The sequence below is a fragment of the Mastigoproctus giganteus genome, chromosome 9 (assembly GCF_048544385.1).
Source record: "Mastigoproctus giganteus isolate SK-2022 chromosome 9, ASM4854438v1, whole genome shotgun sequence".
NCBI classification, from domain to species: domain Eukaryota; kingdom Metazoa; phylum Arthropoda; class Arachnida; order Uropygi; family Thelyphonidae; genus Mastigoproctus; species Mastigoproctus giganteus.
The window spans coordinates 68,355,323-68,373,189 of NC_143583.1; the positions used below are offsets into that span (position 1 = coordinate 68,355,323).

The 17,867-nt window shown below is 37.7% G+C and overlaps 1 protein-coding gene across 1 annotated transcript in view; it reads left to right on the forward strand.

Annotated features, from left to right (window-relative positions):
* LOC150080419 (receptor-type tyrosine-protein phosphatase H-like) overlaps positions 1–17,867 on the forward strand; it is a 75,485-nt gene that overhangs the window by 47,508 nt on the left and 10,110 nt on the right. The window contains exons 16-24 of the mRNA XM_090381939.1: positions 8,179–8,265; positions 8,355–8,436; positions 8,532–8,622; positions 8,744–8,820; positions 12,353–12,487; positions 12,599–12,718; positions 12,932–13,083; positions 15,430–15,565; positions 16,067–16,142. Coding sequence (XP_090238065.1) covers positions 8,179–8,265; positions 8,355–8,436; positions 8,532–8,622; positions 8,744–8,820; positions 12,353–12,487; positions 12,599–12,718; positions 12,932–13,083; positions 15,430–15,565; positions 16,067–16,142 — 956 coding nt within the window. The remainder of the gene's footprint in view (positions 1–8,178; positions 8,266–8,354; positions 8,437–8,531; positions 8,623–8,743; positions 8,821–12,352; positions 12,488–12,598; positions 12,719–12,931; positions 13,084–15,429; positions 15,566–16,066; positions 16,143–17,867) is intronic.

Sequence of the window (17,867 nt, forward strand, 5' to 3'; positions counted from 1 at the left end):
CGCCTTGATAGCAGCATAACTCAGAGTAACTAGAAGACGATGGGTTCCAGCTAGTAGTGTTGTGACTCAGTTGTTTGTTAGGTTTGGTTAGTAGTCTTTCTGTAGGCCTTACTGGAGCATAGTTTTTCGCAGTTAATCTGAAACCGGTTCAGTATTTCTACGGTATTTAGCGGGAACATCCTGTTTATACTTTTCAAGGAGATTAGATTGGAGCGCAGTGGCCTAATTTGCAGACTGCATGATTGTCTCTGATTTCGTGGATGTGAGATGATGCCTGTAAGTACTGGCGCATCATATCTACCTGTCAACAGCTTGGCCAGTATATGAATATTTACATCCAAGGCGTCCACTCCATATTTGCATACAAAATTCCTCCAGAGACAATGAAGAGGAAATTGGAAAATCTTGTTTAGCCACCTGAGTATCCAATATTCTATGCTTAGGGAGGTTTTAACTCACGTTTCAGAAGGAGATTGGACCAGATGACCGAAGCGTATAGAGCAACAGACCTAACAACGTGTTCCTTCTCCAGTTGAGCATTTTGAACCCCAGCCAATTCTTGTCTTGAGCGCTAGATGGCGACTAGTCTTTTCTTCCTGTTGGTAGTAAAATGCTCAATGACGGATAACTTGTTGTTCCAGGTAATTTCCAGATACTTGTAATGTTCGACTTTTTTGGATGGGTTGGCCGTTTAAGAGTATGGTAAATGTTATGTTTTTATGCTTGCTAAAGAAGGACATATGGGTAGTTTTAAGAGGATTAATTTCGAGCCCAATCGATGCGAGTAAGTTGGCCAGATTAGTTAACTGCTGTGTGGCTTTTAGAGTAACGTTATGCTCATTATCATTATTGCTGGATGGGAAGAACATTTTCAGGTCATTCGCATATGCTAGGATGTTATTGCAGGTTGAGAGGAAAGGATCAAGGGCTGTGGGGAACAGTGCCGTAGAGAACCCCCCTCCTTGGGGAACTCCTCTGTTTAGTGTGTATTTGGCGCTAAAATCTTAATGCTTTACTGTTATGAGCCTCTCTGTGAGTAATTCTTACAAGTGGATGGGGGGAAGTGGATTGCTATCCTGTCATAAGTGGCTTTGATATCCATCTGCCTTTTACTGTTCGGGGCGGTTTGGATCCTGCAACTTGTCTCTAGTTTAGTTATTGTTGACCTGTTTTCGATGACTGAGTGAAGATAGGATGGGCGATGGCCAAAACATCGATTATTTATTTGTTCGGTTATGGATTTCAAAAAATTTTAAAAGGCTGGCTCCTATGAAAGTAGATCTATAGTCTTTCCAGATTTTAAGTCTACTGGTTTTAGGAATTGGTTTGTGCGGTACGTTTACCAGGCTTTAGGAAGAGTGGCTGTTTCAATGATTCTCTTGAAAGTATGCAACAGCAAGTCCACCAGGTAAGGGCTACATATCTTAATAATGAAAGGGGAAATTTGTCTGGGCCTGTGGTGCACTTGTTTGGTAGGCCTCTGATGACCGCTGCTATTTCTCGACTAGAAATGGATAGCTTCTCCAGGGGGGTTCGATTGGCTATTGGGTTTAGAGATTGGCTTGAACAAGTTGGTATATTACCACAATCTCTACAGATGTGATCTGGCCATTCTTTGAAAGCTTCCCAAGTCACGTGGAAGCATTTATTCTAGTTGTTAGGGATTCTCTTTGTTTTTGCAAGTTTGCTATAGATTATCTTGTTATGGGCTTGTCGTCTTATTCTGATGAATATGGCACTTTTCATTTTGAAAAAAGTGTAGGATTGTGGGGTTCGTGTTTTTTGCCATTCTGGAAGATTTTTGCTCGTCATTGAAATGTGATTTCATTTGGCTGAAGAACCAGGGCCTGGTCCATTCACAAATTCTTATCTTTTCTTCTGCCGCTAATAAAACGATGGTCCAAAGGTGATCTGCGATGCGGTCTATTGCTTGAGAGCGAGGTAGTTTGTAGATCGCATTCCAGTTTATTACTTTAAGCTAATAAGTTCATCTCACTTGCTCAATGAGGTTGAGATCCGAGAATTGGAATATCGAGGACAGATGCTCTAAGTCTTCATTGTGCTCTTGAAGTCCAACTGAAGTTTTTCTTCTAATGAAGTTATTCCAAGAAAACATGCTTCAGCCCCGTTACCTTTCCTCTAACTATTTCCATAACGTATTTTTTAGGGTTTTCACATGGTGCAAGTACTCATGCCTTGTAATGTTCCCGCATTAAAAACAGAGATTAATTGTTCCATTATTTGTTGACGATCACACTTGACAATTTACCCGAGTCGTTTAACCATACCTCTTGGCAAGCCCGCGAGATCCTGTCCATTCATCATTGGACTGATTTGGGCAGCAGTCTGGTCGCACAGCTTTACATAGCATAGTAAGTCTCTTCGATTTTCACAATTTTGCATAGTTTATGCAAATATGCAAATTGTCATGATCTCAAATAAAGTGGCAAGGCAGCGTATGAACTTTGTCATTCCGTTTAGTAGGTCCAAAGGTGGTCTTTTAAAAAGAAGTGAATCCTTTATTGATTGTACCTAAGAGCTGATGCAGGATAATTTCGTCTCCCCCCCCCCCGAGGGACAGTAGGATTATAAAATCTGATACGAAAAACATATTTGTATTTTCTAATTGGGCTGTTCTTTTAGATTAGCGTCTAAACGACGCTAGGCCACGAGGTGACCGTTTATTGTGTACAGTAAGCTTAACGATATTCGTCTTAACTACAATGGAAATTCATTACACATCTGTAGGTTATCCGTTTTGTCCCAACGTGCTTTAGCAAACTTTTCATGGATATTAGCGCTGTAGTCTTTTTTGTTATTTATCTATAAACCTTTATGACGCATTACAGTTCAGACTTTTATGCGTTATTATCAGAGTTTACATGTAAAGACGGCGCCTATTCTTGAATTCGGAAAAGTCAGAGGGTGCGTCGATGGAGGGAGATGAATCGTTAATCGGATTTCATCTGTACGATTCACTGAGCGAACTGTTTTTATTTCTTGGCGGATGCCAAAGAAAGCAAGGCCTTTTTTAAAGACCTTTTTACAGCGCTAATATAATTTTTGGGATCTAATTTTTGCGAACTTTTATCGGGATCCGGCGACTTTCAGTCTGTTGTTTTATGCTGCACTAGACACGACTTCATTTAAGTTGATTATTATTATCTTCTCTTTATACCCCGTGCATCTTGTTTTTCGTAATTCCTTTGGGTGTCAAGGAATAATTTTCTGCTGCTCTAGATTGCCAGCGTCGCTGTTCATTGAATAGTTTCTCTTTATTTCGAGTGGCATCCATTATTTACATCATAGAAATATCTTTCAGATATTTCTAAAAAATGCGATGTTTTTCGTTAATGAGAGAATCTGTACGTACCATTCCTTCTTCCGCTTCTTTTTTTTTTTCTTACCTTTTGCGCATGGTGACCGATAGGAACTATCTGATGACTATTTGTGTTTATCCTTGCATGTTTTGCCAACTCAAATTTTGAATATGACAAGAACTGCCCTGAAAGGCAGCTAAAAATTAGATATGTTTTTCAATCGCTAAATTGAAATAAAATGAAATGTATATCTTGGAATTATGATTGTAGAAACAAAGATAATTACATTCGAAAATAAATAAATAAATAATAATAATAATAAAATTAAAATGAGAGACTTCGAAATCTTCTCTAGATTAAAATCTCTTTTTGATCTCGTCTAGATTAAAATCTCTTTTTTAACTTCTCTGGATTAAAGTTCCATTCTGTTAAATTCATCTGTTGCCTTTATCGTTCTCCCAACTCCGAGTTTCTAATCAGGTTTCTTTGAAACTCGGCCTTGACTATTCTAACTTAAGTTAAGTCTTTCTTAAGTTCAGATTCTACCTAAATAACGGTTGTTACAAGATCCAATTTCAATACATCGTCCAAGGACACCATGACCTGGGAGCATTCCGATGTGAGTCGTGAGTTCATAGCTTGTGTAGCCTGGGCTAAGGTCGATCTAGTAACAAACCAAGCTCAACTGGTAACTCTTTACTTTGCATACTGGATGTAAGGAGTGTACTGATCTCGAATGGGCGAAAAGATAAAGCTACCTAGTAACCTTTACTAGGTACCTCAGGTACCTAGTAAACTATAGAAGAATACGTAGTCTTTACTGACATTACTGTGTCCATAGTAATGTCTATCATTCCTGACATTACTGTGTCCACAGTAATGTCAGGAATGTTATCAATAAAATGCTTTAATTCCAAATCCTGGTTAGGAAGATTAATGCTGATGTAATAGGGCTAATAGAAGCGTAGTCCCACACTGAAATTAGCGAAGAAGAATTTCACTATGGTGTTTATAAGGTATTTAGGAAGGATATGCAAGATAGAAGGGGGTTGGAAGCAAAGGAACAATGAGAGTGGGAGTAATCTACAGACCGGAAGATTGTGAAGGGTAAGACGAGAATCTCTACATTCAGATGGTATGGGGAAGCAAGTGTGAATGTCTTATTATGGGTGATATCAATGTTCTCCTAATTGATTGGAATAAATGGGTGAGAAACTCACCATGGGGAAAAATAATTTAAATAAATTAGATGATTATTATTTGTACCAGCATGTCACGGAAAATGCTAGAGATAAGAATATTTTTTAATCTCATCATTACTCAGGAATAGGAATCAAATGACATCACATGGCTTAAAGTGCAGGAACCATGGCCAGGTGGTGATCACTTAATCAATGGTTTAAATATGAAGAAAGATGAGATGGACCAGGTTGGCCCTTCGTGCCCAGGGACGAGCACTAGGCAACGATCGACCAGGTATTGATCGTTGCCCTGAAACATCACAACAACAACAACAACAACATAAACCCACACTTACACAAACACGCACATACACAACATATTCAGGCCATTAGACAGTATTACTGTTTTCAACACAGATTTCTCCAGGTGGAGTTCCATTAATATCTGGGAGCCACCCAAAGCAAGTTACGCACATACATAATGTCAATCCACTGGTGATGTACTGGTTTATGTTATTCATCTAGGGAAAAAATTCAATGGAAAAGTGTGGTGAAACTGAAACTGTGAAACTTCAAAGGCTTTTGATTGTGTTTCACATGGAGGTCTTCTAATTAAGCTTCCGTCTTATGGTTTGCCAACTGTATTTTGTAAATGAGTAATCAATTTTCTCTCTAATCCATTTTAATAGAAATTCAAGTCTAATATCAACAGGTATCTTTTCTCACCTTCAACCCAAGACAGTACTAAGTACTATAGGTTCTAATGCCTCTCGTGCTTGGGGTCTTCATAAACAGAAAAAAAAACCGTGTAAACAGGTGGCCAAGAAAGCTTATGGTGTCGTATCGAAGATTTATCGTAAAATATCCTGTAGAGATAGGGAGGTCATAATCCCACTGTACAAGGCAATTGTAAGACTGCATTCGGCATACCGTGTCCAAGTACAGGGTCCTCATCTGAAAAAAAGACATTGAGCGTCTTTGAAAGGTTCCAAAGATGAGCAACTTGCATGGTGAGATCGGCAAATGGACGACCATACAAGGAAAATCTTCGATTATGTGAGCTACAGAGCTTGGCAACCAGACACCATAGAGGGGAACTGATTGAGATTTAAAAGACTCTGAGAGGAATTTTCACTGCTGTAAAGAATTTTAGAACTAGGGGCCATAAATTCAAATTACAATGGAAGCGGTTTAGCCTAGATTGTAGGAAGTTTTTTTTTAGCCAGCGAATTGATTACTGGAACGGGGCCTCCGCAGGTAGTTGAGTCAGACAGTTTGAAGAGATTCAAACGCTATCTGGATAGTTACCTACGTGAGGAAGGAAGTGCATAATTTGATTTGTACTTTCTTATCTATTTTTTCTTTGTTTTTTTTTTGCCAGTGCCGCAAAAGTCATGAGGCTTCCTTGCTTATACTTATACTTATTAATACTAACTTACACACCAGTCAATTAATATTTCTTGGTGATTTTAATGTTCAAAACTGCAGCTGGTTTAATTTTCTAATTGCACGGACTCAGCCGATCGAGATGTTGAGGCTTATGCAATTTACTCACACAGCATGTTCATTGACCTATTAGACACTTCAGCTTATAACTTTATAAGTCTCTTCTCCAATGGAGCCTCTCTCTCTCTCTCTCTCTCTCTCTCTCTCTCTCACACACACACACACACACACACACACACACACACGGCCATTCTCATTCGTGTGTCGTTTAGCTTACAAGGATGCAAAATGGGATGATCTACGTAATTTCTAACCTTGTTGGATTGCTGTTTTAAATCTTCTGATGTCAATTTTTTCTCAGATCGTGTCAGTGACATTATTCATGTGGGGATGAAATCCTTTATTGCTCACTCAACTCTAAAATTTCATATTACTGTTTTGGCAGTTGTAATGGGACGAGAGGAACTTTTATGAGTTATTTTTATAGGGTGGTTGGGTTTGGTGGTCTTTTTTTTATCTCCATTATCCCAGAAACAAAACAAATTAATTACAGATTACTTTCAATTTACAGATGTGACATTCTACAGCTTTATCTCTTTGTTTGCTTCGGAGCAAATTCTAAACATCCCCCAACCAATTTATTTCCACAAAACCAGAAATTCCATAAGGTACTGATAATCGAACTCAAGTAATTTAAAATTAATAAGCTTCAGAAATGGAAACTAAAGCTCAGTTTTAAACAAGGATAAATAATATTTCAAAATAAACGTATTCTTTACTGGAACAAAAAAAAACTCCAATTATAAATGTCGTACCGCTCCTCAAATATCACACCTGTCATAATGAAACTTCTTTCTACCACTTGCCTAAAAATATCTCACTCAACACCCGATAGCACGATGTGTTGAGTTGATCCAGTTACCTTGTTGTCCAATGGATTCTATTATAAATAGATGACCTTGAAAAACACAATACGTGGTACAATCTAAAACTCTGATAATTATTTATACTGCTGCTGGATGATTGGTTCGGATGTATTCAATGAATGATTCAGACATGCACGCTCCGAAGTTTATGGAGCCCGGGAAAAGTAGATTTGTGCCTTTAGATATAAGATCTCAACATCAAATGCTGTTAACACGGTATGCTTTACAAAGATCATTGAAATCATCCACTTTTTTTAAAGCAATGGTCATGTGCTTTTAAAACCAAGAGATATTATCCTTTACTTTAGACGCATTCGCGTATAAGCGTATATCTGTCCTTGTAAAAATCCAGGAGGAATTAAGTCAAGTATTACAAAAAGTTGAATGAATATTGAGTTGTAAAATATGTGAAGTTATGAAGCAAAAACAATTATATCTCTATGAAGGTGGTGATGAACAATCGCCCATAGACTTGAAACAGATTTCGTTTATACATTACTAGTTAATAATAATTAACTATCAACAATATATGATTAATTTAGTTATTCACTTTTCACTTTTGTAATCACAGAAAAACAAAAATCGAATGCGCCTGAAATACAACGCACTAAGTATATTACCTAACTTGTTTTTTTAATCATTAAGTGTTTTGACTGGAAGAACACGTTGTCCTCGATAACTGAATGGCTTTCTTGTGCTCGGTTGTGTGAGGTTTTCCCAAGCTCAGCTAATTTGGTTGATAATGTGTACTTTCAAAAGCACTTCAGATAATTTTCATCTATTTTGCTAAGCCAGCGTTTATATCTAGAGTCAATGAGCCAGTGTACACGAAACCATTGAGGATATTTGTAGCTCATCCTCGCACAAAGCTAAAGAAAATTGTGTAATACCAGAGAGCTGAAACCTGTAACCCGACACTTGACCGTATGAACAAAATAAGATTATGCAAGTCCAAACAGCTGGAAAGAGAACTGTAATATCTCGAAGAGATGACATCCATTTAATTATTTTACATTGCTCGTATATTAAACCATATTTATCACTACATCTTGTACAAAATCTTTAGATTTACTCCATCCCTAAAAACGCCAAAGTTAGCTTTAGATGAAATATTAAATATCGTTAAATCTAGTGACAAAATTCCAAAACTGGCAATGTTGATTCTTCCTCTTCTAATTTAATTTAATATTTCTGTAGTTTTATAAATAATTAAAAAGATTTTATTGGTGATGTGATCTGAATAAAATATTAAACTTTAATACGATCGGTACCAAATAGTGATCCCTTTTATTAATTTTATTTAAGAATATTTCAGTCTGAGCCGGGACCACCCGCTGCTGAAGTAAGGGAAGACTGTATGGTGATAAGCAATATGTCTTGCATGCTTGCCAGGTGTGTATTTTTCTGTTCTGAAACTCGCCCTTAGATTTGTTTTATGATAATATCATAGTTACGCTTTTACTTTTCTCTCTTCTTTTTAGACCTGTGAAGTTATGTGATTTTTCTTCTTACACCAGAGAACTCATGGCCGATTCCTCCCTCAAGTTCTCAAAAGAATTTGATGTAAGTTTAAATGATATTTTTTAGTCGATATTAAATCATTGCTGATTATTTTGGCGAATAAAATCTCTTTATCTTCTGACACACTCAATATTTAGGAATTAAAGTTAGCCAGCCCTTCACATCCGGCAAGTATTGCAAAAATGGAAGAAAACAGGTCCAAAAATAGATGGATAAACATCCTTCCTTGTAAGTAACTGAAATAACTTTAAAAACAATTGTTTTTATTCTCGATTAGATAATCTTTTTTATTTTATTTTCACCGATTTCATTACAAACATCTCCTCACTGAAAGTTTATGTTATTTCAGTCGATCATTCTCGAGTAAAACTTCTTCCCATGGATGATGAACCAGGTTCGGACTATATCAATGCGAGTTACATCACAGTAAGTGCAACTTTTTAATGAAATCTAATATTAATTATCTTCGCGCACGTTTCGTTACCATTTTAGAAACATTTCGAACATTTGAAAGTGATATTTATACCGATAGATGTCACTACTGCATACCCTTTGTTACTTCTTGAGCTATGACAACATGCTTCAATTTATTTACATTCATTTATTTATATTTAGATTCCGAAGTAAGAAAAAAAGACAGAGAGAGAGAGAGAGAGAGAGAGAGAAAGAGAAAGAAAAATATACACATATCAGCTTAATACAAGCATTGGTGATTCAGGCATTGCTTGTAAAGCAAACAACAAGGTGACTTACACTGCAAAATAATGCCTGGAATACATTAGTATTACAGGCATTATACACTGAGTGATCGCTGAATTATGACCACCTACTTAATACTTCGTAGATCCTCCTTTTGCCCTCAGTACAGCAGCTATCCGACGTGGCATTGATTCAACAAGATGTCGGAAGCGTTCAGGAGGAGGTAGGGCCACCCAAGCTGTGTGTGTAATGCGGTCAGAAATGCAGGTATGGCGGTGATTGGTGTATCCCGACGCCTGATATGCCTTTCCATAGTGTTCCACAAGTGCTCTATGGGATTGATATCGGGGGAGTTCGGAGGCCAAGCGATGCGCTGGAAGTCAAAACTGTGTTCCTCAAACCATTCCTGCACAACAAGTGCCCGATGGCTCGGCACATTGTCATCTTGGAAGACACCATCGCCATTCGGGAAAAGTGTAACACAGCGGGGTGTACACAATCAGCAAGCAGTTGACGATAGCGGAGACCACTGATACGTTGTTCCACATGCACCAGGGGTCCAAGTTCCTGCCAGTGAAACATGCCCCACACCATACAACCGCCTCCACCGACCTGCATTTTTGATACCGTGCATGGTGGATCAAGAGCCTAATGTTGTTGACGCCACATACATCCGTATACGACCATCCACGGTGTGGAGTAAATAACGTGACTCGTCCGACCAGCACACCTTCTTCCAGTCTTCCAACGTCCAACTTGCGTGCTCTTTGCACCAGGCGAGTCTTTTACGTCGATGAACCTTTGTTAGGAGAGGATGCCATAGGGGTCGTCTGCTAGTATAGCCCATACGTGCGAGCGTGCGACGCATGGCCATTCCAGATATTGTTCCGGGTTGGCCCATGTTGTATTGGGTAATCAAATCTTGAACAGTGCTGCGCCTGTTTGCCTGTACGAGTCGTAGGAACCCGGCGCTCACCTCTAACATCAACCTTTCGCTGACCTTTGCAGTTTTGCCGTCGGGTCGTTCTTTGACTATTTTGATTCCACTCCTGGTACACTTTAACTACGGCGGCTCTCGAACACCCCACCAGTTCAGCCGTTTGGGAAATCGAGGCACCAGCTCGTCGAGCTCCCACAATCTGTCCTTTATCAAAGTCCGATAAATCCTTCCTTTTACCCATCACGCTCGGAATTTTACTACCTACTGAACCACTGACACCTTATCTATGCTACGTAGGTCGACTAACTCCGCACTCTCGTACCTCACGAGGTCAACGGGTCGCATTCAGTTTTCATAGGGGTGGTCATAATTCAGTGACCACTCAGTGTACATTGTACTAAGATTTTTAGTCCAATATCAAAGTTATATCACAAATCGGTAAAGTGAAGATGCAAGTTTACACTAAGAACTATATAATGATTAAGACGGTATAATTCAAGGAGTATTAATTTAATAAACCTGTCACAAGTGAAACTAAAAAGCAAATGGACGTCTGTTATTGTCATTATTAAATTTTAGCCTTCTTTGGGTCTATTATAATATAAATTTTAATAATTTTATTAACGTTAATAATGTTAACGACATCCTTATTATATTTGGGCTTTCTTATCTATCAAATTATGTATGTACATCAAATAATAGTATATTTTTTCCTTAGTGAAAAATGATAAACATTATTACTTATTAGCTTGATCAAAATTAGAAAAATTCCACAAGTGGCCAGTTCTGTCCTCGGTTTTGTTAGGGCGTCCATAATTTGGTGATGAAATGTAATGCATAACTGATTTTCCTACAGCAGGCCCGACAGCCAATTTCACTCTTCCACAAGAGCTTACCCTGCACTTGCCAGAGCTCCAGATTGTAGGTGAAGAGTCCCAAACAGTAGATATTGTAAGTGATTATTATTCTGGCTAGATAGTTTAGAAACCATGTGAAGGGTAGTAGGTGTTAATAAGGATTCATAATTTATCCTTTAATCTGTTTCTTTATATCATATCTAGTGGAACAATTTGTATAGAAATTGTTCAACTAGATATGAACAATCTATACATAATGAAGCCTACCACGTTGACTATGCTGAGATCCCCCGCTTCCTCTGTCCCACATCAAAAGAGTGATATCTTTCTTTACGAATGGTTGGCTGGGACCAATTATTATTATAATGATTCAAAACTAATAAAGGAAAATAATGCACCATACAGGGTTTAAAGTTCATCTACAAGAATCCAGTTCACCAAACGGGCACATTTTTCGGCCTGGGTTTGTCAAGGTCTAGTGGTCACTGCCAAAAGAGAATCGTCAACTGGAAAGAGGTTCAACATCTGAAAAAGCCTTCAGCCATTACGCAATAAACGAATTCCCTTTTGTGCATGAAGCATCAAAGAACACGCAGTCAGTATCGTTCATAAATACCCCTTTCATGAATTACTATATAAATGGCATGCCCGCTTATAAAGCCATCCTGTAGATCACACCGCAGGTCAATATGCTCCACTCTGGAACAAACAAATTGCCCTGCTGTGAACTCTCTACGATGGCTCAAAGTTAGTGCTAGATAACTGTCATCTTGTGTGGAGGTGACTATAGAAAGATTCGGACAAGTCTTCAAGAGGCAGTTTACATATTTTAGAACCGGTTACACAGATTTTTAAAACGCTGCATGTCACATTCAACCACCCGGTCACTTCAGCTTGACTTTTTCCTTCTTCAGTTCTTCTTATTGATCGTCTCCTCAAAAATCATCGAAACTGTGTCTTTGTGACATTTTCGGACAATCTTGAAATCGAAATTTGGTTTTATTTAATTGCATCTGATGATGTATTCCCATTTGGAGAATACGCCAAAGACTTGTCCGAGACTGTCCTAATGTTACCTCCACACAAGATAACCGTTAATCTACTCTTATGTTCCTTAGTTTTTGAACATTGTTGTAGTACAAAATCCTAGATATGAATCAACCATCGAAAATGAAATGCTTAAAAGTTTGTGAACCTCACCATAAGAAGTATAGAGAGTGTCTTGAATTCTTATTGACTACATGTCTACAGGAAATTCCTTTACGAAGTAGCACCTCTTCATCCTGTAGAACACTTCCAACGAATTTACGTAATATTTTCCATTTATTCATTGGAAAAAATGAAAAATATTTCTTAAATTTTAATAATTATGGAAAACTATTATAAATTGGTTATTTAAATTTTTTTTTCCATCTGTCGGTCTTCGGTTAGACTAATGGAAGATTAATTTGTATAATTTTAGGGTTTCACTTGCCATCGCGAATACATTGCCACTCAGGGACCGTTGCCGTATACCGTAGATGACTTTTGGCGCATGGTGTGGGAGCAGAATGTTACTATGATAGTCATGCTAACGCAGTGCATGGAAAGGGGAAAGGTCAGTTCATCCATATTTTTATTATGTGGCAGAATCGGTGTTGGATACTTTGTTAAAAGTAATCATTTTCCTTATTGACTACATGTCTAATTGGGCTCTTGTTTTATCTAGGCCAAATGTACAGAATATTGGCCACAGAAAGAAAGTCAGCACTACGGAGATTTGAAAGTGAACATGGTTTCAGAGTCATTCCTTACAGGGTTTACGATCAGGATCTTTGAGGTACAATTGGTGAGTATGTTCCCGATTCACTGTGTTAAAGATGGTAATTGAACCAATCTCAAAGCTAATGTGTGGTAATTTTAAATGATCAGTTATTTAAAATTATTAAATTCTGTTAAACGTATATAAAAGCATCGTTTAAGAAAACGATTTTATGTTTCCCATAAACAAATATTGAATATGTGTCAATATCTAGGAACCTTCATCTTTCTCTCCTTTCAGGGAAATAAAATGCGGACAGTAAAACAGATGCACTTTACAACGTGGAAGGACTTCGGATGTCCTGATGACACGGCTACGCTTATCAACTTTGTACGTGCAGTGAGAGATCACCTACCTCATAAAGATATTGGACCTCTCCTTGTTCATTGCAGGTAAGAAGTTTAAGTGTTCATTTGCAAGAATATTTAATCTTAACTATTGGACCAACAGTTCCCTCAATCGATTTCTTCAGTTGCAAGATGAACTTGGCTAAGAAAACTTGTCTCCAGTGGTTAGTTGGACCCACCTCGATGTCCTAAATTCCCTGCAGATACTACGGTCACTCGGTAAGTGCCCTATTAGAAGGCGAAAATAAAGCTCTCTGAGGGGAAGCCATTTCTTATGGCTGAGCTAATAAACATTTCTTGACAGACACATAAAATACACAACTGAACACGAGTCACGTAGTTTGTAGTCATTGCATTCCAAGTATTTCTGTAGATCCTGCTGTGTTTGCCAACTATTAGCTAATCAATTGCTCTACGTAATGAATTGGGATTATGTTGAGCAACCATCGAAATTACCATTTCTCGTTGACTTGGAATACTGATAACCAACTTTTTTTATTATTCATGGACCTCTAAAACCATTTCCCAAGACTATTTTTCCCTTGTTTCCCTGTCTCCTCCACATTTTTACGAGATCTTAAAATATATCCCTGATGTATTTTACAGTAAGGTCCTCAGAAATGGTATGGTCGTTTCACCATTTGTCTCTCATTTGAAGACGTCTGCGTTCGAATCCCATTGTTCCCTTAAAGAATTTCTAAAGACTCTTCAGTCGGGGTTAGATTGATTTGCTAATATCTTAGACAGAGCAAGGTTTCACCATAAGGTATTCCAGAGTAACTTCAGTCCCCACAACATGTACATACAGCCATAATCTTGCGTATACTTGGAAGAACGTAAAACATCTCCCCAACTCGTCTTCAGCGTGAAGATTTATGACAAATATACCCTCCCGTATTCCAAGGAATCATGTGGTACTGCAGGGATTCTGAAAAGGCTGAGGAAGAAGCTCTCGCTTTTAACGATATACTTAAAAGTACTTGGTTCTTATGTCGCCAATCACGATTGTCATTAAGAACGAATACCATTGACTCCAAGATTTATGTTGTTAAAAAGCATTTCTACTAGGTTATATGAAGGGTTATTTGTAGAAAAATGTAAGAAGTGCATGACTGTTGTGTGAATTAAAAACATCTTCTTTAATGTTTTCAGTTTTCTGTTGGGAAGAATAAAAGGGTAGAAGTACCACTACTTCATTAGTGCTGATTTAAAAGAGCAATAGCAAGTTGAGAGAGAGAGAGAGCGCGAACGTAGTAAAGGGAATGTGTTTTATCTCCAAGAGCATGATCAAACAAAGCCAAAATAAAATGTCAAACCGATGCAAAGGTCAAAACGGTCACTTAAATAACGTTTGCCGCCGTGGAACTCATTTGCATTCTGTTATGCAAATTTTTCGTACACTTACCATTCTTCGCTGCAAACAATTCTATAAACAAAAAGAATTGTTGAAGCATAAAGATTCGGTAATGTGAAATCCTCTAATTAGAGCAACCTGTTTTCTCTATATAGGCTTAACCAAAGAGAGAAGAGAAAAAAAATAAAGAAATGGTTCGATTCTAAATAGATGAAGTGATCATTTTAAATGCAGCTTTATAATTTCCACACTGCCATATCAACACGCGTGCAATATTAGCTTTTAATAGGGCACTTGTGTCTTTGTAATCCTCGGTTAGTGATTTTAGGGATTGGCAGATATTTTTCTCTCTCTCTCTCATATTTGCTGCCACTCTACAAACTTCAATCCGTTCGTTGCTTTCGGTGGCCCCTTAAATCTATCCATTGCTCTTGACAGCTGTGAGGATTTAGTGAACTAATACGAAATGTCCAATTTTCTTGTTTACAAGCAGCTCGACGATTAAAAAGCACGCGCAAAACATGCCTTTCTTTCTTTCTTCTTTTCAAACATTGAAACTGGTCTGGTAGTGAGAAATGTGATTGTGCAATTCATTCCGTCCACTCCATTTTCTTATGTTTTTTTTTCGAAAGATCCTTAATCGATTAAACTCCTGCCGTGACGTCATAATGGCATCAATCAATAGTGATATGATTAATATAAACTTGGGATTACAGCAGGGATTTAAAGAATGTTTCACAGACGGAATCAAAATGATTGTATGAAGAACTTTCAATCAAATCAGTGGAAAAGGCTTGAACATATAACATAAAAGCATTTATATCTGTTCTTGTAGAGAAAAAAAAAACATAATCCTGTTTTTAGAAAATACAAAAGTCTGCTTTTCTTCTTTAATACATGCGCTGTTTTTCCTTAAAAATTATGACGTTCTATTAAAGATATAACTCAAGGTTGTGTTCATATTTCACCAATAGATTCTGTTCTAATAACTAAGTGATTGTTATTTTATTAATATTTTTTCTTGTTTCTTACTGCAGTGCTGGAGTAGGCAGGACCGGAACTTTCATTGCAGTGGACAGGTTGATGCAGCACATCCAAGTTCACAGTTACGCGGATGTATTTCAAACAGTCCTAGATATGAGGGATCATCGGCCAAATATGGTCCAAACAGAGGTAATTGTCCGCAAGAATGGCTTAATTTTATATATATCTAATTCTAAATTGGGTGAGTTACAATCACCGTTTTGGGACGATAACTGGGTGGTCCAAAGGATAGAATACGGAATGATATGCGTTCTCAAATTTGCTCTTACTCTTGTAAATCTATAAGAAACCCTAACCATGTCTTTATGATATGTTGCATCCTCGCAGAGCTCTTGAGTGGAAAGAGCTGAGATTTTCTATTGATCAGTAACAATTTAGAAATTAATATTGAAGTAAAGAACATTAGGTGAAGTATTAATAATTTAAATATGTTGATGTAGAACTGAATGGAGGACACTGTTTTTCAAAGTGAATAAGTTTGTTTAATTTTTGTACAGTTTTATTAAGCGTACGATACCCTACATCTACTACAATTCTTTAGAGAATTGTACTAGATGTAGGTTTTCTCAAGTTTTGTGCTTGAGAAAGACTCGTTATTGATATTAATAAATCATGTGTATCTTCCTGCAGGATCAATATATTTACATCCACGAGTGTGTTCGGGATATGATAGAAGATAGGCAGTTTAAATACAACAATTCAGAAGGTAAGTACTTATCTATCATTATTTCTTTTGAGTAACATTTATTTCTTTAGGTGAATCCCTAACTCATATACTACGGACTGTGTGTATGTCAGACAAAAAGAGAGAGAGAGAGAGAGAGAGAGAGAGAGAGAGAGAGAGAGAGAGAGAGAGAGAGAGAGAGAGTGAGAGAGAGAGGTTTTCATCAGAATTCACAAATCTATCACCAAATGCACACATTTGGTAAGTCCTCGTGGGTAGCACAGTTGGTAGAATCGTCATCCCCCCCCACTCCAGGTGGAAAAGACCTGAGTTCGAATCCCGTCGATGGCGTGAGGAATTTTTCTGCGTCTTTTTCATAATTTGGCTGAGTTAGTCGGTCTAAGGCGAAGGTAGCATGGTTTTTTCTCCCGGAAACTCTGGTTTTTCGTCCAGCAAACAGAAACTCTACTTCAGAACACGCAATTTACAGACAGTATATACGGAGCAATATGACCTTAGTCGCTAATACTCCTAAAACCCTACAACATCAACAACACATTCAGAAAACATAAATGCTCATAGTTTGATTGTGTTTGACTGGACCACATAAACATTATTCTATCATGAGCAGCATAAATAGGGCACATGAGACGTCGTCCGAACTAGTTAGGTGAAGGACACTACTGAAAAAAAATGCATGCTATCAGTCACATGGTGTCAGATTTCGAAACACTCTTCCCAAGCGCTGTGTTCTGATCTTACATTATTCAAGTTCCCATTGGAAATTCTCTCTTTCTTGCCAGGATTCATTCTCTATTTATTCCCTTTTGTTTATCGCTCTTGAAAGCAGTATCAAAAAAGACCCGGCTTCGATTCCAGTCCATATAAGAACAACTTTTTATTTACACCATGACTTCCCGAAAACTTTTGTTTTCGAGGAAAAGCAAATACACTACCAATAAAATGCATTGTGCTTTCACAACACTTTGATTTTATAAATATGGCATCCTCTCAGAAACCTCAATTTTCAGCCTCATTTTAAGATTATGCATCCACCCTAGCATTTCAATATTCTTGAAAAACTGTAAAATATGTATATTTATTAGGGTCACCTATAAAGTCACTTCAACTACCCATGTGTATTGTGTCTGTAAATTGCGCGTGTTCTCTGGTCGATTTGTCAGACGAAAACTCCCAGTTTTTTTCGGGGAACAGAAAAATCTTGTTATATACGCCTGAGACTGACTAACTCAGCCACGGAGTGAAAAAAGCCCATAAAAGTTCCTCGTATCATTGACGGAATTCGAAACCCGGGCCTCTTCCACCAAGTGTGAGAGAGCGGTGACGATACCACTGTGCTACCGCGCAGACCTTGAAGAACTGTAAAAGAGACTATTAAGTTCAACCATTATGAAACGAAATCGATTATTTTTCGGCCTACGAGAGCTATCGCTTCTTCAACCTTGACCGCCGGTGACTCGTTTGAGTGTTTTGATCACCTTCCTTGTTTAAAACTGCTAATTCTATCTTTGACCGTAAGGAGTTATCTATGGTTCCATATTCCCAACAATCAACACCATATGATTCCAGTTGATGCTGAAGCAATCAAACCGGTTTAATGTATTTTTATACCTTGTAGCTTTAGAGGTTTACAACTTATCTACGAAGATTCATGCACTGTTTTCTTCACTCATTCCTTTACATTTAAAAAAAAAAATGTAATTGCCTTGACCTTTCTTCGTTAATTTCCAGTAAAATGAGGGTGGA